General features: G+C 40.8%; 1 protein-coding gene and 1 long non-coding RNA gene across 3 annotated transcripts in view; one reads left to right on the top strand and one right to left on the bottom strand.

Annotated features, from left to right (window-relative positions):
- Window positions 1–4,118: 4,118 nt before the first annotated feature.
- The window catches only part of LOC125168319 (uncharacterized), a 94,977-nt gene continuing 77,161 nt past the window's right edge, over window positions 4,119–21,934 (bottom strand). For both annotated transcript variants that reach the window (XR_007153082.1, XR_007153085.1), the window contains exon 6: window positions 4,119–4,775. This is a non-coding gene — a long non-coding RNA (uncharacterized LOC125168319). The remainder of the gene's footprint in view (window positions 4,776–21,934) is intronic.
- Window positions 8,839–15,277, top strand: FAM216B (family with sequence similarity 216 member B). Its single transcript, XM_047863359.1, has 4 exons — window positions 8,839–8,852; window positions 10,398–10,510; window positions 13,239–13,359; window positions 15,084–15,277. Exons 2-4 carry the CDS (start codon window positions 10,412–10,414, stop codon window positions 15,275–15,277), a joined length of 414 nt encoding a protein of 137 aa, XP_047719315.1. The 5' UTR covers window positions 8,839–8,852; window positions 10,398–10,411.

Raw genomic sequence — 21,934 nt, 5'->3', positions numbered from 1 at the left:
GTACCCCAATGTTTATAGCAACCCTTTCAACAAGAGCCAAATGATGGAAAGAGCCTAAATGGCCATCAACTGATGAATGGATAAAGATGTGGTTTATATATACAATGGAATACTACTTGGCAATGAGAAAGAATGAAATCTGGCCATTTGCAGCAACGTGGATGGAACTGGAGGGTTTTATGCTAAGTGAAATAAGTCAGTCAGAGAAAGACAGATATCATATGATTTCATTCATGTGGAATTTAAGAAACACAACAGATGAACACAGGGGAAGGGAAGGAAAAATAAGATAAAGACAGAGAGGGAGGCAACCATAAGAGTCTCTTAAATATAGAGAACAAACTGAGGCTTGCTGAAGGGGTGTTGGGTGACAAGATGGGCTAAATGGGTGACGGGCATTAAGGAGGACACTGCTGGGAGGAGCACTGGGTGTTATATGTGAGTGATGAATCACTGGGCTCTGCTCCTGAAACCAGTACTACACTGTTAACTAACTTGAATTTAAATATATGTATATATATATATATATATACATATATATATATAATATATAACATATAACATATAATATATAATATACAATATATAATATATAATATATATAATATATAATATATAATATATAATAGTATATATAATAGTATATATAATAGTATATATAATATAATATAAATTATAATATATATAATAGTATATATAATATAATATACATTATAATATATAATATATAATATGTATTATAATATATATTATATATTATATATAAGTATATAAATGTATTTATATATTATATATTTAAATATATTTATATATTATATATATTTATTTATATATAATATATATAATATAATATATATTATAATATAACATATTATAATATATATATATATATTTTTAAGGAAAGCACATGGAGACTGGCTCTAACTAGCTATGACCTAGAAACTTGTGAATTTCTGCCTTATCAGGTGTCCTAGTGTGGTGAAGATGAAGAAGGGTGCTGGGCCCAAGTGGCAAGGCAGAGGGAAGAGGCTACAAATGGATTTTCTGTACAGGAAGCATAAAAGGGGAGCGTACGTTGGTGGTAAAAGAAAGCAGGAAGGATGACCTCATGCAAAAAAGGAAGGGTCAGTCTTTTCCCATTCCTCCCTCTGTCGAGGTGATGCAGGTATAAGCAGTAATGTAGACAGTAAGAGCCACCAGTGCAGAGGCAGCATGGCATAGTGGTCAGCCGGGCACAGTCTGGAACCAGCCCCCCTGAGTTTAGATCCTGGCACTTCCACTTAATAGCTTGTAAAACGACTGAGCTGTTAAGACTCTTTGTGCCTCAGATTTCTCGTCTATCAAATAGGACTTAATAGTACTTAGCTTGTGGGGTTTATGTGAGGATTAAACAAGATAATATATGTAAACTTCTTAGACTCACGCATGACACAGAGGCAACACGCAAGTTTCCCATGGATCAAGCGCTTGCTGCATCTCAAGCATTATTGGCTCATTTCATGCTCAGAGCAACCCTTAAGTATACAGGAACTCCTCAAATAGCCTTCCTCCAGATGAGGAAGCCAAAGTTTTGAGAGGTTGAGAAACCTGTCCAAAGTTACACAGGCAGAATATTATAGAATCATCCTGCAAAACTCAGGTTTTTCTGCTAAAAGCATCTGAGATTTTAACCTCAGGGTTTTACTGTCCCTAATTTGAGCTCAAAATAATCAGGGAGCGCAGCTCACAACCGTGAACAAGCCGCCACACCGCAGATGACAATATTAGCTGTGGGGTTTCGAAAGGGCTGCAGATGATGGCCACAAAGTCCAATCTCCTACACCAGGAGAGGCGGGCTAGAGTTTTGAGAGCTGTGTCCACGATTGAGGAGGGGTGCTGGAAAGAAGGAGGAGCAACAGCTATAAGATGAGACATTGGCTTCATCAGGTGAGGTGTTTAGAACTGGATCACTAGATTTGAAGGCGGTAACACAAGAAAGAGAAGACAGGATGGAAAGCCCTCTCTTATTACCTGCGGGGTGGCGGGGGGAAGGCTGTGTTGCATGCAGCTTCTCTGGGGTTCATACTGCATATCGCATAACTGATAAAGGGTTAAAGGACCAAAACAAAAGATACAAAGGCAGAAGACCCAGCAAAAGTGGGAAAGAAGGGAAACGGTAACAAGCCTGATGGGGAATTCTCCACAAAATGGATTTCAGTCTACTACACCTGCGATCTGGGCTGCCAGGAATTTTCCACAGTCATTAACAGAGATTCCAAGAAACACATTTTTGTGGAAGATCTCTGATCATATTTTTGTAGCATCCCCTGATTTTCTAATGGCACTCCCAGTTGTACTGTGTACTTACCAATGTGGGTACGTTCCCAAACCTGTTTATGTTATTGCTCTTGTTATTGGAATGGCATGCTTTAATTAAATATTACATAGGCTTATGACAAGAGTAATGAGCCAGCTATTAGTCCTGATTGTTTTGGTTAAGAGTTCTTCTTCCACATTGGACTACCTGGGGACCTTCTGAAAAATGGAACTACCAGAAGCTTACACATATAATAAAAGGAATTGTTAAAGAAACTATTTTTAACCTGGAGAGGCAATGACTTAGACAATGATTGATTTCATACATATAAAGAACTATCCTGTTTGAGGATGATTTTCTTCTAGGAGACTCCGTGTAGAATGTTCTAGAAATAGCTCTTAAATAAATAGAACAAAATGTGGTAAAGGCAACATAGTACAATAGAAAGAATAAAGCCCTAGTGCCAGGCAAACCTAGGTGTAAATCTTGGGTCCCCCTTGTATGATAATATAAATTGTCAAGTAACTTCCCAAAACCTCAATTTTTTCCTCCATACAACTATAAAATAGTAATAGTAACAATTATCTTTATTATTATCCATACAACTATAAAATTATAATAATCATATGTTATTATTATTATTACGTTCCTAGCACAGTTTGTGGCATTTATTAGACATATAATAAATGGTAGTTCCTTTCCTCATCTTTGTCCCTGTCCCTGGAGGTATGAAACAGAAAAAGATAATTATCTACTTAGACACACTACATCTTTTGCCTAATAGTTTAAGATGTGGATAGAACTACAAAAATTCCTTTCAGATCAAGGCAGACACTGTTGACACTGTTTCTTACCCATTTAAAAGCCATTTACTCTTTCTTTCTGGATAACAGCCTTCCACAGCTGACATTGGATAAATATCCTTTAGCTTCTGGGAAAGTCAGCCCTGCCCCCCGGCTAGGAGTTGGCCTAAATCCAGTCCTTTCATGGAAGATCAAATTACCTTTAAGTAAACATTCGCTCCTTCCCATGACCTCCTAGAGAAGAGTATCCCTTCCTGCCCCATTGACTTTGGACTTGGAACGTCTCAGAACTAGAGTGTGTCAATTCCAAGCCAAAGATTACCTCTCAGGGCGCTTCTGCCCAGAGGAGATTCGCTGTGGGTAGCCCAGGTCTCTAAGAAGGAGGGATAGATACATGCCTGAGCTCAGGTGCCAGTCCTGCCACTTCCTGGCTGTGGGAGCATGGGCAGGTTAGGTAACCTCTCTTCCGCTCCATTTCCTCAGAAGCCAAATGGAGCTAGTCATCGTGAATGCCTCACAGTACATTATGAGGCTTACATGGGTTAATGTTACAAAGGTGCCTGGAATGGTACACAGTGAGCCACAGTTACATAAGAACTGGCCAAATTTGTGGCTTCACTCAAAGCACAGAACGTTGAAGCTTATGGAAAGAAGGATGGACTGGATCAGGAAGGGCCAGGCAGGCAATGGGGGAGCTGGGATGTTCTGACTCATATATAGGCCTTTGGAATTATAGAATTATAGTGTCAGCGACCCAGTATAATGTGTAAATACCCTTTACAGCGTTTTCATCAAGGGAGTTTATTTTTAAGACATCTGGGATGGGGAGCTCATTCTCTCTTGAGGTGGTTTCTTACACCAGAAATTTATATCCCGGCAGGCTTCTAGTTATGGATCCTAATTTTTTTCTTTTTGGGGGATATACAAAGTAAGTCTAATCTCAAACGCGTGATCTCTTCAAATACTTTGTGACGCATTATTGCCCACCCCGCCCCCTTCTGCCATAGGCCTTTTCCAGATTCGATAGCTCTTAATGCATGTGTCAGCTTATCCTATGACGAAGCACCTCTAGTTTAGCCACATGGCCCAGTTTGCCTATGTCCCTTGTCTGCACACACTGAAGCACAAAAAGCACACCAGGGCAGTCCCAGTCTCTGCCTTGTTTTAGATACTATACTTCTGTTGATACACACTCATGAATCCCTCCGGCGGCCTCATTAACTCATGATGCATTGCCTTTCCCTGTGCCTGAACTGCTACTAAGCATCACATTTTCTTTCTGTATTTGTCCAATTAGAAATGAAACTCTGATGCAGAATATTGTTTTTATTACTACTGCATTTTGTCCTATTAGATGCAGTCCATCACTTTAACTTGTCGAGATCTTTTCGTCATCTGCCATCTGCCATGTTTTCCATCCCACCTAGATCTCTATCATCTGGAAACTAGATCTTCGTCATCTGAGAACTTAATAAGCTGGTGAAACTGTGGAACAGATCAGAGCATGCCACCAAAAACCCATCCAGATTGTCATGAACTCATTAATTAGCACACTTGAGTATAAAATTTTAACAAGTTTCAAATTGTACTTATCTGTCCATGAGGGTTGCACAAGGCACCTTGTCAACAGCAGAAATACCAGGTCTACAACATCTAAGAGTCCCAGAACCGTCTCCCTGTTAACAAGAACAACAACAAAAGGAAATGACATTGCTTGAAAACATAGCTGTCAGTACTGATCTTTTAAATGTTTATAAAGTTGTTTTGCCAATCTGTTGCCGAGCAGTAGATGGTATTTTTATTCAGTCCACTTTTTAGAAAATTAGAATACATCTGGGAAGTGTTTTCATGGACAAGGACCTACGCTTTAAACCCCTAAGTTCTGTGAATGCAGAAACCCCTAGGCAGGTTTGAGAACTGATGGGAATGGCCTGCTTGTGTGAAACCTTCCCAGGAGACTAGATTAGAAGATGGATGACTTGGTATCCTAAGACTAATAACCTGCTCCAGAATTATGACCATAAGACTTTGTGAATCTGAAGCCTCCCCTTATTCAACAAAGCAATATTGCAGATGGGAACAGAACACACCCAAGGAGACAGAGTTTCCTATTATAGCAATGAGTGTATTGCTCAAATTCCCTTTTATTTCCAAAGGCCAAGGGGAGAAACCATAGACCGCAGGTAACCATGGGTTTGAATCCTGGTTCTCCTGCTTAATAACTATGTCATAAGGTCTATTTTTAGAGGACCATTGCTAGTCCCTAATGAAAAAGAGTTTCTTGCAAATTCTTACAATTAAAAAAAAAATCAAGGTCTGGAATCTAGAATTATCTACAAGCTCCCAGGACACCTGTTCTAGTTTCTTTTGACATCATACCTCTTCGTTCCATAGCATTTATTTGGGATTATAGAGTCAAAATTAAATCCACAGACCATTTTGTTTTTGAGTTATATTCTATTTTAGATTTTTTCAGTACTTTTTGAATCTGTTTTCCCAAAGTCCTAAGCACATATATGACCATATCCAGCTTTTCATTTCCTGATAATCACTGCATTTAAGTGTTCAAAGTAGTTATTACTCATTGAAAGTGGCTTTTATAGACCAAACTGGGACTTTTAAGGTTTCTAGTTTTTGAGACCAGTGCCCCCTAAGGTGTTCGTATGTGTGAGAGCTTTGGTTTGGAGTTTTGGAGAAGTGGGAATTTTCTGCGAAGAGATCAGAGGGAAGAAAAACAAGATAGTAGAGGAATAATTGACACCCATTCCAACACCCACCAAGCAAGATTACACCCAACGGGCTATGTAGTCCTACGAGAAAGAGAGTCTAACAAAGTCTGTGTAAGACTCTTGTGTAGAGACATCCAAAAGTCCAGGTGATATACAGCAGCTCTGAATGGGGACAGGGACAGTCCCTTCATTTCATGATGGTGCACTGAGGCCCTCTGAGGGCTTGGGGCAGCACAGGGAGGATATCTGTGCCTAGCATAACTATTTCCCTGGAGAGCTCTGCAGCTAAGAGGATCCTGGAAATGATGGAAAGGAGCAAAAGCAGAAAGAAATGAGCAGATAATTTCCCCTTGGGTTCATGCTTTTCCAGGGAAATACCTATCTCAATGAAATAGAGTTAAGCTTTGCCTCTTGTTCTAGAAGATTGGATTCTTTGAATTAGGATTAGGATTGGATTCTTTGATTAAGATTCTTTGAATTAACCTCATCTTGGATTCTAATCATGGGTCTCTCTTCCTTCCTCACTTGGTAATGACCATGAGATCATATTTACCCTACTATTCTATCAAAACACTTTATTATTCTATTATTCCATGAAAACACATGTTCTAAGGACGGTTATATAGATATACCACTGTCTTATTCCATTGTTTTACCACTGTTTCAGCTCTGAGAGAGCATGCATATTTTCTACCAATAGTCAACACTGTATTCCTTATAGTAATTAGATTTTAGGTGTTTTTATTCTTTTTTTTTTTTGTAGTCAACTTTAATTCTTTTTGAAAAGTCTAGTCTTTGGAAAAATAATGTCTTTGATCAAAACTGATGATATGCATGGTTTCATCATTCTTAAATGTTAAATTACTGACCAAAACCTCCTGTTTCATTCCTTGACACTATGTACAGAGCTAGGTATTTTTTTTCTTTAAAAATTACAAACCTTAGTGGTAATAGGCAAACATTTGACTGTACATCTAAGTTCTTGAGCCTCCCACCTGACATCACAGAAACAAGAGGTACCTCTTAGATTTTCGCTGATGATATCCCCACGTGTTGGCTAGTGTCAACATCTCCCAGCTTTGCACTTACCGTTCTATACCCTTCTCTTTATCACGGCAGTGGGAAGACTGCAAAATGCATTTTGCAGAGTCCCTTACCAGCTGGCATCCAATGGGGGACAGAAAATGGAAGGTGAGAGGAAAGGAGAAACTGCTTTCATGGTTTCTGCTTACGTCTGTGGCAGTGGAAGCATCAGCAACCATGTCAGGGACAGTAGCAGCAGGGGCAGTGGTGGGGGTGACAGCCACTGTAACATCAGCATTTGGGACAGAGCAGGGAAGCAAGGGCACTGGTTGAGTGCCAGGTACTGAGGTGCTACTCAGGCCGTGTTCCAACGGAAACAGCCTGGATGGCACAGTGTTTATGGACTCTGGGGAAAATCATTTTCCCTTTTGTCCTCCAGCTCTAGGTGTGTTAGTGGTTGAGTGGAATTGCCTATCATTGCATGAGCAGGCCTTTCTTATTTTGCTCCTCTAACCCACTCCAATACTTTTTTTTTTTTAATGTTAATTTATTTTTGAGAGAGACAGAGTGTGAATAGGGGAGGGGCAGAGAGAGAGAGAGACACAGAATCCGAAGCAGGCCCCAGGTTCTGAGCTGTCAGCACAGAGCCGGGCACGGGGCTCAAACCCACGAACCTGATCATGACCTGAGCCAAAGTCAGATGCTTAACCAACTGAGCCACCCAGGCGCCCCTCCAGTACTTTTGAAACAGATTCCTTACATTAAGCTCTTTGTCAAACACCTAGATCTGTTTCTGTTTTCCTGGTGGTGCAGGGACTGATGCACACTGCTATGAATCAGCCCGTGTGTGTAACAGTCAGCAGATGTGGTATACCCTGGAAGGCATTTCATCATATGCTGGGAAAACATTCAAGGAAGATTCAATTGACGATGTCAACTCTGCATTCAATTGTTCTTTATCTCTCAGTAGAGAATCACCAAACTCTCAGATCCAATGAGAGGTTTGTGGTATCCACAGGCTTTTATAGACTCCTGTGTCTGCCATGTTTATTCCCCAGTCTTCAATAACTTAAATTATTGAAGAAAATGCAGACTTTCTGTGTCTGGTGAGTTCTTTCTTTCTTCTGTAAGCTACACAATTCATCACTCTCATCTTGATGAGATACTCCCTTTAGATACTTAAGAATTTTGAATTTGTGGTTTTCTTTTGGTATTTCTTCTTCCATTTTCCCTAGGAATTATTCATTTTTACAGATAATCTGGCATTCAGACGGAGGATTCAAAAGGAAAAAAGGAAGTCTGTAGTAATAATGCTACTCCAGAGGGAGGGGTAAGATTGCTGTCATGAGTCAGGTTAAAATGCGAGGCTTATGCTGATGACATCAGTGTGGGCAAGATCCTTGTGCCACAGGTTCATTATCATCATACGCAGCCTCTAACCAAGATCCAAAATGAGAATATCTTACTCCTCCAAAAATTAAGAAAGGAGTACTGTCTTGAACAATTCCATAGGTTACCACAGTAAAATTCACTCCCATAGGTCTATATCTAGGAACTGTTTCTTCCTCATTCTGAACAATGTAGGTGAGGGGACTGACTCCAAATCTGGGAAATATATAATGGCCCATTGCCCTGGTGGATCTCTTGACCTTTAATATTCAGCCTCTCTGTCTCCATGTACTTTCTTTTCTCATGTCTGCATATAATGCAGATGTAGTAGATTTAGAAGTTGACACTTGATTAGACACAAAATTTCAAAGGAAAAAGATAAATTGTGCAGTTGAATGTTGCCCAGAAGCAGGGAAAGGCATGCAGCCAAATCCATCCACCGCCCCCCCCCCCCGCCCCAGCTCCTTGTTTCATCACATGACGTTGCCTAGATATCAGCTTATCAACAGACTGAATTTCGACCGCCACCATCCCATGAAGAAAGAGACCTTGCAAGCAGACTACACTGAATAGGAGTAGCAGCTTTTAAAAGAGGGAAGTTTATAATACAGGGTAAGTCTTTGAAGCAATCTTTTTGTTTCAGACAGAAGTTATTTGGTAGATTTTCCCTCATTGAATTTTCCAAGCATTCTAATCAAACTTCATCAGGTATAGTCCAATGACTAGGTAAGATGGATTTCCTTAGCAATAGCCCAAGAAAACACCCATGAATTGTTGCCACAAGAAAGATCGTCAGTCATTTCCTTATGCTAGTTGAGGAAAGAAGAAATCTTTCTAGCTTTGAAGAATATTTATGCTCTGCTCTGCAGATCTGGAAAATGGGAGGAGGGATACTGAGAAGATCTAAGTACAGGATAGAGTGTCAACTTTTATCACAGAGAATATTAAAAGAGTTATCTTGGTTAGTGTGGTTTCTGAAGTGCACATTGAGGGAAGGCAGTATTAAGTACAATATTTATAGTTTAATTTATAAGTTTATATCGTGGAAACAAGACACACAGAGATGTTGGCTGATGTTTTCCTAATAAATTTCTCTTCAGGAAGATCGGAGCCTTAGCTTCATGAATTCAGAAGCAGAGATTTATCACATGTTGAAATACTTCTTCAGCGTGTGTATATGTGGGTGCTTTTATGTATGCATGTGCATGAGCATATAATAAAGGAGAGGAGAGAGAGAAGGAACTGGCATGAAGCAGAGCTTTCTATAGCCATGATCTCAGTGAATCAAACAACCCGATGGGGGTAGGTGTTGGCAAGGGCAAAGGTATGAGCAGAGGAGACAACACTTAGAGTTCTCACTCCATGCCTTGGCGACCCTATTCCAATATATCTATTACTCCTTGATTATTAATTTTTTTAATTATTGTACACATCTCAGATTCCAAACCTTAAACAATATGGAAAGGAAAAAAAAGACTTACTCATAGTCTTTTTTGCGGCTCCTTCATTTTGTCAGGCAATTGGCAAGAAATACAGCTAAGTTTAATAGTTTCTTGGACAGTGCAGTGCCGGAAAACTGCAAAATGTGCAAGAAACGGAGAAAAATGTAAAGGAATACTATACTGCCACTAAAAATTATAGGCTTTTTTAAGGGATATTCAATGAGCTGGGAAAGTGCACAACATATAGAGTATCATCTCCCTTTTCTAAAACCATACAAAATGTACACAGAAAAGAAAGAATAATAGGAAATCAATCAAATGCCACCAATAGTTATGGACAGTTAGATCATGGATAAATTTTCAAAAATGACATATACTGCTTTTAAAGTCAGATAAAGTAATAACTATTATTTATAACTATAAGAAATAACTTGTGACAGGGAGTGGTTCCCCAGTCTACATGTTGCACACACAAGATGAAGCAGAAAGAAAAGTCCTTCCATAAATAGCAGGTGGGAATAGGGAAAAGTACAGAACTGAGCAGTCTGGTGAGATCCAATTACTTGGAAACACGTGAGAAAACTTCTTATCCCTTGACATAAATAACATCTATTTATTTGTTTCTTTATTTACTTACTTGCTTACTTATTTACTTAGGTCCCAAAATAGGCTGAACAAAATGCAATTTCATGCTATGCTTTGTTGTTCCCTGGAGGCACAGGATAAAGAATGGGAGAAAAACGGAAAAGACAGCAAAAACTTGGGAATGTTCCACGGATTCCTTGTATTCGCGTCCCTTCCTCTGCCTTGGAGACTTCTTTACTGAAGGTATAGCGTATCATTCGCTAATGGAGAAAATTTGTAGGTCTCTCCTTCAAAGCTGGAGAACTTTTTCTCATGTCTTTGTTTACCCAGTATTTGGTAACATCGTGCCTGACAAAGGCCCTCAGTGCACGTTGACGGCCTGTGTGGTGAATAAATGAGCCCTTGGATGATCCGATCCTATACCCAGCCCATTTTAGGAGCTCTGTGGACAGTCTTGTCTTCATTGCGAAAGCACTAATCGGTGGCGGGAAGCAACCATGTTATGGCTCCCTGCTAGAGAATGATGTTAGTGCCTTTCAGTCAAAGTTATTTAAAGCCATTCTCATAAATACTTTTTGCAAAAGTTAAGTTCTCTTCCATCGCCTCAAGGAAGGATAAGCAATAGGGTAAGAATATTAAGACTGTTATTTAGGAAGCTCAGATCCCTGCTAAGGAAAGGACATAGCATTCCCCCCCCCCCCCCCCCGCCCCACGAAATAAAACAATAACTGCTAAGATTTTATCTTCTATAATGATTATTCCCATTGCCCTTTGGAGCTTTGCTTTTGAAACTGGCTTGCTATTTTCATATTATATTGTTGTCTGTCATTTGAAAAAGCTTAATTAAGAATCGATTATCTTCTTCAAAGATATTATCTTTTAAAACATCTAATTCACAAACTGTAAAGTTGAAATGATGTCTCAAATTGAGAAATACTTGGCTTTGCTACCTTCACTCTGGACACATTTTCAATATCAAGCTTAAGGTCTCTAGACACCAGAAAATAAATTTGACACACAGGCTTCAACTCCATACCATTTTTTTTAAGTTTATTTACTTATTTTTGAGTGAGGGAGAGAGAGAGAGAGAGAGAGCGAGCAGGGGAGGGGCAGAGAGAGGGAGAGAGAGAATTCAGCACTGTTGGCACAGAGCTCAGTGCAGGGCTCGAACTCATGAAGGGTGACATCGTGACCTCAGCTGAAATCAAGAGTCAGACTCTTAACCCACTGAGCTACCCAGGCACCCCTCCACACCAAATTTCTAACAGATGAAAGTCACTTTACTTTTACATTTGATTCACTTAAATTTAGTTTTCATTACAATGGTTAACAACTTGCTTTGAAAATTCTGTCATTGTTTTGAATTTTTTAGCCTATGGTGAACTTCTTGTTCTTTGATTTTTCTAGAATGCTGATGCCACTATCTCAGTCTCCCCATCTACATACGATAAGCATTGATGATAGATGAGGTATATAACAGAAACTGTAGTCCCAGCCCTTCTTGCTCCTTGCTTGCCCTAGAGGTCATCCTTCTAAATGCTCTCCCTACCAATGGTCTGTCTTCCCAGAAGCTCATCCTCCACAGCAGGGCCAGCTGCAAAATCTGGTCACATGAAAGGATGACATTTGGGGTTGGATAATTCTTTGTTACGAGGGACCGGGAGGCTGTCTCGTGCACTGTGGGATGTTCAGCAGCACTCCTGGCTCCTACTTACTGACTGCCAGTACCATACATCTTCCCTTTCACCATTTATGACAACCAAAAATGTCTTTACACATTGTCAAATGTCCTCAATGGTCAAAATCACTCCCTTTGAGAATCACGGACTTAAATAAAGACCTTCAATGGCTCCTCATATAAAAGATAATCTTTAAACTTTTTTTAAGTATTACTTTTAAGATTTGAGTCGGAACATTACATCTATAAGGCTTTTATGACCTTCCCCTGCCTACCTCTAAGCCTTTCCCAGCTCAGACTCTATATTTTGCTTGAAGAAAGAAAAAAAAAGTCTGCTTCCCAATATATCCAGATATTTTGTGCCCCATTGGAAATCTGTACCACTTTCTCCCACTAATTAGCCTTTCTTTTTCTTCCAGCACAGTGGTTCTCAAATTTTAGTGTGCTTGTGTCAGAATCACCCAGAGGGCTTGTTAAAACCCAGAGTTCTGGGTCCCACTCCCCAGAGTTTAGGCTTCTGTAGATCTAGGGTGGAGCCTGAGAATTTGCATTTCTAGCAAGTTCCCAGGTGATGCCAATACCCTTTGAGAACCGGTATTCTGGTTCTTTGGGGGAATTTCTCCTCACCCTAAGACTCCGATGTTTTGGTCAACTCATTTAGAAAGCCTTGCACAGAGTTTATTTTCCTCCTCTGTGTTCATAGCACCTTTTAACTAAATAATGCTGAACCTTTATCACATTACCCATCCACTCATCCAGCTATCTCCCCCTGCTTACTGACAACTCTTGGTGGGAAGTTCTCTTGACCCCATTCAGAAGCCGGGTCTATGTCAGGCCCTGTGTAGATTCTCATGGCCTACCTTCTCCAAGAAGGATCATAATAGATAAATAAAATTTTAAGATGTTAGAAATCCTTAGATCTCTCTCAGCCCAATACCTTGACCTACTTACTTAACCTAGAATGTTTGCTTATCCATTTTTACTATCACACAGGCCAGTGGAAGTTGTTTAAATAAACTAGGGGAAGAAACTACCCAATTGTTGTTTTCCAATTGTTACATGTATGTGTGTGTGTGTATATATATATATATATATACGTGTGTGTGTGTATACATACATATATATATACACACAATTTGTATATATACACACACACACACATAAAATTGTTATACATACATATGTATACATATATATATCTTATTTCCAAAAGAAGTCAGCTTTGAATACATCACACTCGTAGTCCTAGAGAATTCCACCAACTCATCAAAATCACCTGCTCTGCTCCGACAGGACCTAACCCAAGGGCAGCAGCGCTATTTTTACAGCATCATGAGGATTTACAATTCCAGGCCCCAGTGGGAGGCCCTGCAGAACCGCTATATTCACAGCCTTCGGCACCAGCAGCTGCTTGGTGAGTTTTAACTACCTGACCCAAACCAGGCACCTTAGGGAGGGACTCGAGTGCTGCAGCCGGAAGTCAAGTTTCCAGATAAATAATTCAAGTAGAATGGCCTCCTCTGCCAGTGTGCTATTTTATAACATGGCTGGCAGGCCATGTTTAAAAATGATTATCCCTGACAATCCTAAGCAAGGCTTTATGGGTAAATTAAGAGGGCTTCAAGAAATCAGAGTATGGATTGCCATAAAATGTCAACAACTGTCTGAGATTTACAGGCACTTGATCTAGTAGAGATGGCAATGGGCTTAGGCAGATGGTCTAGGCTCAAACCACAGGTCAGCCGCTTGCTGGATGTGCGAATTCAGAGGCTTGGTTTACTCACAACAATAACAGTTACATTTCGTGAGCATTTCCCACGCTAGAGACCTTGTGCTAGGAGCTCTACACATATAATATGTAATATTATATATTATACATTTTCTCCCCAGTTCACAGCAGTGGGGAACTGCAGCTCAGACACATTATACAACTTGCTCAAGTCTTAGAGTGAATATCAGGGCCGTCGCCTGCACAGATCATGCATTTTCACGCCCATGCTCTGACATCTCTCTTCTTCTAGCAACCTCATGGGATTTTATGAAGCACAAATGAAATGATGGTTGCAAAAGATCTTCACAGACTTTAAGCAACAACCTTGTGAAAGATGTGACTGTCGTTGAGTCTCTTTTCTTCTAGCAAATGACTTGGGTCTCCAGCTGGCCTCTGTCACTGGAAGAGCTTTCTTTTTCTAAGCAGCTCACTTAACATTAGCACATCAACCTTATATTGTTGTTCCTGCGTTTGCATAAAAGACACGGTTTTTGCAAATGGTTGAATAACAAGAACATTAACAATAGGTATCTGTTATCAGGCCTTCCTATCTGCCAGGGACAGTTCGGAGCACTTTGCAAATGTTGTCTTACTTGAAACTCAGTCACCTCCATCCAAAAGGTAGGTGCTTTTATAACCCACATTTTGCAGAAAGGAAAATTGAGAGGTGAATAAGTTAAATCACTTGGCCAGGATCATGTGACCGGTAAGTGGCAAAGCTCAATGCAGCCTGCTCAGGATTGCCTGAAGTCTTGCAGAAGCATCATCTACTAGCTTTGTTCGTAGAGTAAAATTGCATAGAGGCCAAGGAAACCCGAGCAGAGACATTCAGTGTTTAGTGCGCATAAGATCTACCTGCGTGAGATATCAAAATGCAGATTTCCAGACCTAACTCTCTGAGTTTCTGATTAGGAAAGTCTTTGGCATAGAGCCAGAAATCTGAATTTTCAAAAAAGCGTTATTAAATGTGGCCTCAGCCTGATGATTGTGTTGTGGCTGGTCTGCAGCCTACACTCTAAAAACACTGACAGAGATTCAATATATCAGTTTCTGGCTTGAGGAAAATTTTGAAAATGAAGATACACAGGTCAGGCTCAGATGACTCATGGCCCAAGTCCCTCCCCAACTGATTTGTCATGTTGATCAATGACCATGTATTTTTTAACTTAACTGAATGAGCAATGCAAAAGAAGAGAAGTACACTGCCTGTCTTCAAAGATCCTACAACCTGGGTGTGTTAAACACAATGGTTTCTACCGTGCAGAGTAGAGGAAATTTTATGGATTCATAAACATTTGCAAGGTTGTTTGCTTATTTGTTTTGTAAGATTGTTGACTTTGAACTTTCTCTCATTTCTCTCCCCTTAGGCCACATTACTCAACAGGAAGCTTTGGCTTGTGCTGCTGTGCTTAGAGATTCAACCAAGAGAGCCTCAGCTAAGGTAGCTCCCCAAAGATCCATCTCCCAGAAGCCTTCAGCCATGACAAGAACAGGGCCGTCAGCACTACCTGTGGTTCAACGCAGGGCTAAAAGTGCAGGGCTTGGCTACCTCAGAAACTGAGGTTTTGCACAAGCTCTGAAACAGGTGCTTTGCCCATGTACCCCGACATCTAGTGGGTGCTCAGTACCTATTTGGTGAATGAGAATGGAAAAAAAAAGTAACTTCTAACACAAACCCCATACCTAGGAATAATCTCCCTCCCACTCACATAAATTTTACCAGCAAGAACAAGGGTTTAAGAGCAGTGGAGCTAAACGTAAACAAGCCTTTTACTCCTCATATAATGTGTAGAGTGAAATGACTTCTGAAGCTTTCCAAATAAAAGCTGCCTTTGAATTAGAACCTTCCAGAGAAATCCCAAGAACCGTGAGAGGGAAAAGTCATCACAGGGCGCCGGGTGCCCGGTCCCCGGGTGACTGCTGAAGCCACCCACTGCAGATTCGGAAAATACACAAACCAGTACTGAGTTAACAGTGAGCATGCGGGGTGGGTTTCCAGAGCCTATCATCTCAGCAGAAACTGGGCTGTGTATTTCCATATCCTCCTTCCTCTCTTCTTTCCCATCGAGCAGTAACATTTAATTTGGCCCCAAATCTTCTGGGTCTTGCCTGACTCAATCCCTTTGTGTCATCTTGAAACTTGGACTTATCAACTTGCCACAGCTGGGTTCATCTACGGAGCTGGAGTTGATCATGACACAGGCAAAAGAATTCGTGCACGCATCTTTTCCTGGCAGCTGAAGAAACACTCTCAGCAGAACGAGAAAGAGCCCCCAAAGAACGGGTCTCAAGTCTAACCTTTCCGTGGCCTCACTGGTTTTAAGCGAGCACCCAAGACCAGACAAATAAGCAAAACAAAACAAAAACAAAAAGGAGATAACAATGAATCAAAACAACATACAGTGGTACAGTGTTATATGAGTTACATTGAATTGTTATTTTCATCACTAGTGATTTTTTTTTCTGTCTGGAAAGTTAGACACCAGTGCTCACATAAAGTAAAAAATTTAAAAATGCCTTTACTTCATCTTTATGCTAAATGTTCAACCCCCCTCCCTCATTTAAATCAGCCAATGACTTTGTCATGCCTGTAAAAGGAGTTGCTTGAGATGGAATTATAGACTTGTTTGACGAGGGATATGCTGACAGTGATCTGGAAGGAAGATGCTGTACCATTAGAAGAAAGAAAAAAATAATCTCGATGATGATGATGATGTTCTCTCTGCAACCATTCATAAAGAATAAAGAAGTTGCTTGACCTCTGCAAATCCTGGCCCTGACTCATGTATTCCATGTAGCTTTCCAGTTCTAAGAATCATTAGATAGGCTTAAAAGAAGAAAAATAAATGAAACTATAGTGAGCTATAGGGTAGCCCTCTTTAAGGGACTGAAGTACGTGATAGATTTAACTTGACCTATACTAGCTTTCCCACTGCTTCCAAAATGGGCCTTTTATCCCGATGAACTTCTTGCATGCACTTTTTAAAATTGAAGTATGGTTGACGCACAACGTTACATTAGTTTCAGGTGTACAACATAGTGATTCAACAACTCTAAGTGTTATGTTATGCATGCACTTTTATCTTAGACTTTTTTTTTTGATGGGCATGAATATTTGCTGTGTAAGCCTTTGCTAGTGATGCAGAATATTAAGGAGGCCACTTAGGATTCTGAGCAGCAGCCCTGGTGTCAAAAATCTCAGAAGCACCTTGTTTCCAATAGAGGCTTCTAAGAGCTAATTGGTAAGTAAATGTCCCAGGCCCATAAAAAAAGGACAAATCTAAGTCAGTGCAGAAGGCCCCACTTACTGGCTCTCCCTTCTGAGAAAATAATGCCCTCCCAGTTGAGCCCCACCCCAAAGGCCTATGAGGAATATGACCAATTATGGTGCTAGATGAAAGGCGCTCATTGAGAGAATCCTGAGAAAGACAGACAAAGGGGAACAGAGGATAATCTGTAACACCACAGTCTGCTTATCTATTCACTAGTTGATGAACATTTGGATTGTTTCTAGCTTTGGACTATTACAAATAAAACTGCTATAAATATTTTAATATAGGAGCACCTGGGTGGCTCAGTTTAAGCATCTGACTTCGGCTCAGGTCATGATCTCATAGGTTGGTGGGTTCGAGTCCCACATCGGGCTCTGTGCTGACAGCTCAGAGCCCGGAATCTGCTTCGGATTCTGCCTCCCTCTCTCTCTGCCCCTCCCCTGCTTGCACTCTTTCTTTCTCTCTCTCTCTCTCAAAAAAAAAAAAAAAAATAATATAAGCTTTCGTGTACACATAAGTTTTTATTTCTCTTGGATAGATATCCAGAAGTATGATTACTGGGTCGTATGGTAGATTTAGATTTAACTCTATACACTACTGTCAGAGTGTTTTCCCAAGTGATCATCCCATTTTGCATTCCCACTAGCAATTATAAAAGTTCACGTTGCTCCACATCCTTGCAATGTCAGACATTTTACTTTTTTTATATTCTAGTGGCTATGGCTGCTGGATGAAGATATTATCTATCACTGTTAAGTACAGACCTCCTTATTAGGAACCATAGCAAATTTCAGGGAAGGAGTTCACGATCGACAAGGAGGTGGTGACGGCAATAATCTTGGAGATTCAATAGAAGAAATTTCAACGTTTAGCAGTCAGCGTTGATTAAGCAACTGTCCAGCTATTTTTTAGGGCAGCAAAGACTTGGAGGAGGTGAGGAAGAAGAAAAGGAAGCAACCCCTGTAGGAAGAACTATCCCTGGTTCAAACTGCTTAAACACACGATACTGGGTTCAGTGTGTCCTCAGTACCTTCTCTCTTTTCCTTGTTTATGCTGCTCTTCAGGTTCAGCAACCAACACTCCACCACCACCACGATCTTTATGCACTGTATTAGTTACTACTGAATAAAAAAAATCATACTAAAACACGGTGACTTCAACAAGATTTACCCTCTCAGTTTCTGTGGTCAGGAATCTGGGCAAGACTTAGTTGGGGCTTCTGGTTCAGGGTCTCCTAAAGATTACAGTCAAGGTGTCAGCTGAGGTTGTGGTCTTACGTCAAGATTCAACCAGGGAAGGATCCACTGGCTATGGTCTAGAGGCTCCCCTCAGTTCCCTGCCACATAGGTCTCTCAATAAGGCAGAAATGGCAATAAGCCACAATAAGTCACAAATGGCAACTTGTTTCATCAGAGTTAAAAAGCAAAAGAGCATGAGAGGGGGTAGAAGATGGAAGTCACAGTCTTTTATAACCTACTCTTGGAAGTGACATCCCATCACCTTTGCTATATTCTACGCATTAGAAACAAGTCACTAGGTTCAGTCCACACACAAGAGCAGCAGATTACACAAGGGCATGAATACCACAAGGTGGGACCACTGGCAGCCATTGCAGAAGCTATCTACCAAAGCCAGCACTAGGGTGAGGTGAGTGAGGTACCTAGGGTGCAAAATAGAAGGAAACACTCTTTAATAAAAAAATAAAAAAATAAAAATAAATAAAAAGTTTATTTATTCATTTTGAGGGGTTGGAGGGGCAGAGAGAGACAGAGAGACAGAGAATCCCAAGGAATCTCCTCCCCGCTGAGAGCACGAAGCCGGACGCACGGCTCGATCTCACAAACCTTGAGATCCTGACCTGAGCCAAAATCAAGAGGTGGCCGTTTAACTGATGGAACCACCCAGGCACCCCAGAAACACTTAATCTTACATGACCCCAAGAGTGAATCCCAGACAATTGCCCCCCAGAGACCAATCCAACTTTAGTCTTCACCCTGCTGCCTTCCACATGCACTCAGTAGTACCCTTATGCTAGCTTCTGACAGGGCTCCCTGCCTAGACATCCAGTCTGAGCATGTTTTCTCGAACTACTGCCCTGTGCTGCATACTTTTTTCTTGCCATGACCCTCTCTTGAAACTTAGCTGATTTGTGTTCCAATATTCCAACATGCTGTTATTGATTTCAGATAAGCCTGAGACATTTAATAATTACCTACTTAAATGTTATCTCTAGATGTAGAGCAGTATTTATCAAAATACAATTCATATACCAGACTCACTTAGGATGCTTAAGGAAAATGTAAGTTCCTGGCTCCCATCTTCGACCCAGTGAATCAGAATCAGAGAGGTAGCATTCTAGGTGCTACTTATGTTTACTAAAGTATGATAGCATGTAAGAAGGGACTTCAATAGCCAGAAGGCTTTAGCCTTAATAAACTGAATTTCTGTTTGGCAAGTCTGGCAAAGATTTAGGACCAAGGACTGAATGATAAGAGTGGCTTTTGGGATAAAGATTCTCCACACTAACCTTCAATAAATCACATAAATAAAATGCCAATTATTCTCATTCAAAGCCAGACCAATGGCATATTATAACAGTACTTTCTACTAAAATGATTTATGGTTCCTAGATTTGGTATTACGAAATATTCATTACCATTCCAACCAAAGCGAATCCTGACTTGGTTTTCCCTCCCATTTCCTATTGTGACGAAGGCCACAGGAACAGGGCCAAGAGTTCCTGCACCTTTTCAATTAAAATGAGTTGCTAATTGCATCAGTGCTTGTAGAGGAAACCATTATATTGGCCTCATTGACTCTGCCTTACCCCTTAAATTACAGTCCTGTTGCCTGAAATGTAATCAATCCCTATGTTCGAAATCAATCCCTTGTCTGCCTCCAGAGAACTGTCGCTCATTTTTCTCCACATTAGGGCTACCATACTGTACCAGTTACACAACGGGTCCAGTCAGGTCAGAAGTAGAGGAAATCCCTGTAGCTATTGGAAATCACAGCTTAGGAGCAGGGTCAGAGGCTTTACCCAATTGTAACTAAGCCAAACACTCAGCTATATGGTGTGAGTTCCAGCATCCTCCAGGCCCATGGGGCGTGGTTCTCTGAGGGGAAATGAGTACCTGTTTACAGAGGGTTCTAGAGAAAGACACCTTCCACCTTGAAAATAATGTAACGATCATGTAACGAGAAACATGATCAAGATGGCTTGACAAAGTATCATAGAAAGCCAGTGGCGTTTCAGAAGCCCGGCTTTGTTGAAGGAGAAAAAATAAATAAATACCACTGTAAATATATTACCTATTTAAATTCTATAAGTGATTACAGTATGTGCTGCATTGTCTATTTATGTAAATAAGGAAGATCAGAAGGCAAAGTCCCATAAGTCCAGGGTTCTGTTTGAGGCACAAGGTTGGAAAGGAAGGGGTTGTGGAGAGAGGGAGGGACAGCTGCCAAGAGGTCAGATGGTGTGCTAAAGGCTGGGAAAAGGTGCAAAATGTGCCTCCATTTCCTAACTGAAGGGCCAGCTTTTTGCTGAGAGCTACGTCAAATGGATTGTGACCAAGATCATGGAAATGGTGGTCAAGAAACACATGAAACCAGACCAAGAGTTAATTAAGATCGAAAAAGTCTATGTATAATCTATGTAAGTTAAACGAGCTTTAATTTTGGTAAGAAAAAGTCAGGTGTTAAAACTCAAGGTATCAGTTCCCTTCCTATGAAACAGGAGAAGCGCGTACACAAAAAAAGAAAATGATTTTCGTCTTGAGTGCAATTCTGAAGGCAATCTACATGATTGAAACAAGTAAAAAAAAGGTTTTAGACTTTACATATTATTTCAAAGTTATAATTTTATGATTAACTGTCTCATGGTGAGAGGGCAATATTAAGTCACCCTTCTTATGTCGTTTATTCATTTACAGTACCTGAGAGCTACTGGAAATAATATTTATTAACTGTAACGTTTACAAGCAATTAAATTTGGCGGCAGTGCAGAGAGAATATATATTTTGTGCTGGAAAATAACTCTGCGAAGAAATTACAGCTTGGTCATGGAGACACTTTAATAAACTTTAATTGGTAAACCGTAGGGAATCACTGGTGGTGTTTTTAGTAGGCGCTTGGCCTGAGAACTGGTTTCCAGTACTGAGCAGGATGAATCCGAGAAGATGAGGAAAGAATCAGGGAAACGACTCCGGCATCTGTCCTCATTTTCCAGTAGCAGAAAATAAGGAGGACCAAACCCAGGAATGAAATACAGGGAGGAAAACCCAACGATCTGGTGGCAGGAGAACCGGGGACTCAGGCTGGGTGTGACAGAACAGACCCAAAGGACCACTGGGAGACCTGGGGGAGAAGCACAGGGCCAACAGCCCCAGGAGAGCTGATCTGAGGGACAGTGAATTATTGTCTGGTTTTGGACAAGCTGAACTTCAGGTCTCTGCATTCTGCAGGTATTGGCAGGGGGGTGAAAAGTCAGCCCTGGGGGTGGTGCAGAGGCAAGAGGAGGGGAGATCCCCAGGGGAGAAGAGCAGAGATGGAACCCAGGGGCCAGAAAGGCTGTGAGGCATGGAGCCCTACAGACCAGTGTGCTTGAAAGGGATTTTTCAGGGAGGTAGGAGAGCCAAGTCCAGGGAAGAGGGAAATTAGAAAAAGGAAGGGCTAATGGCTGCCTGACGACGATGAAGGCTAACATGTGGCCACTGGGGATACCAATTAGGAACCCTTTGGTGACCTGAGCAAAGCAGTGTCATTCAGGCATGAGGGTAGCCCCTGACCTGTAAGGGGTGAAAGGCTGGGGTGTGATGAGAGCACAGGGATCCACAGGATCAATCCAGTTTCAGGCAATATCAAAACTGCGTGGTCAGCATCCGTTCATGTTTCTGTATTCTTTCATTCTGCTCAGCCTTCCTAGAAATTCCTATTGGAATCCC

The sequence above is a fragment of the Prionailurus viverrinus genome, chromosome A1, assembly GCF_022837055.1.
Source record: "Prionailurus viverrinus isolate Anna chromosome A1, UM_Priviv_1.0, whole genome shotgun sequence".
Classification (NCBI taxonomy): Eukaryota; Metazoa; Chordata; class Mammalia; order Carnivora; family Felidae; genus Prionailurus; species Prionailurus viverrinus.
Note: the sequence above shows the minus strand (reverse complement) of the source record. Positions and strands in the feature narration are given on the sequence as shown.

Bases quoted from the DNA above. Each gene is read 5' to 3' on its own strand.
- FAM216B (XM_047863359.1), top strand. From the start codon at position 10,412: ATGGGAGAAAAACGGAAAAGACAGCAAAAACTTGGGAATGTTCCACGG. The intron at 10,511-13,238 runs GTATAGCGTATC...CTGCTCCGACAG, and splicing joins TGGAGACTTCTTTACTGAAG to GACCTAACCCAAGGGCAGCA. The intron at 13,360-15,083 runs GTGAGTTTTAAC...CTCTCCCCTTAG, and splicing joins TCGGCACCAGCAGCTGCTTG to GCCACATTACTCAACAGGAA.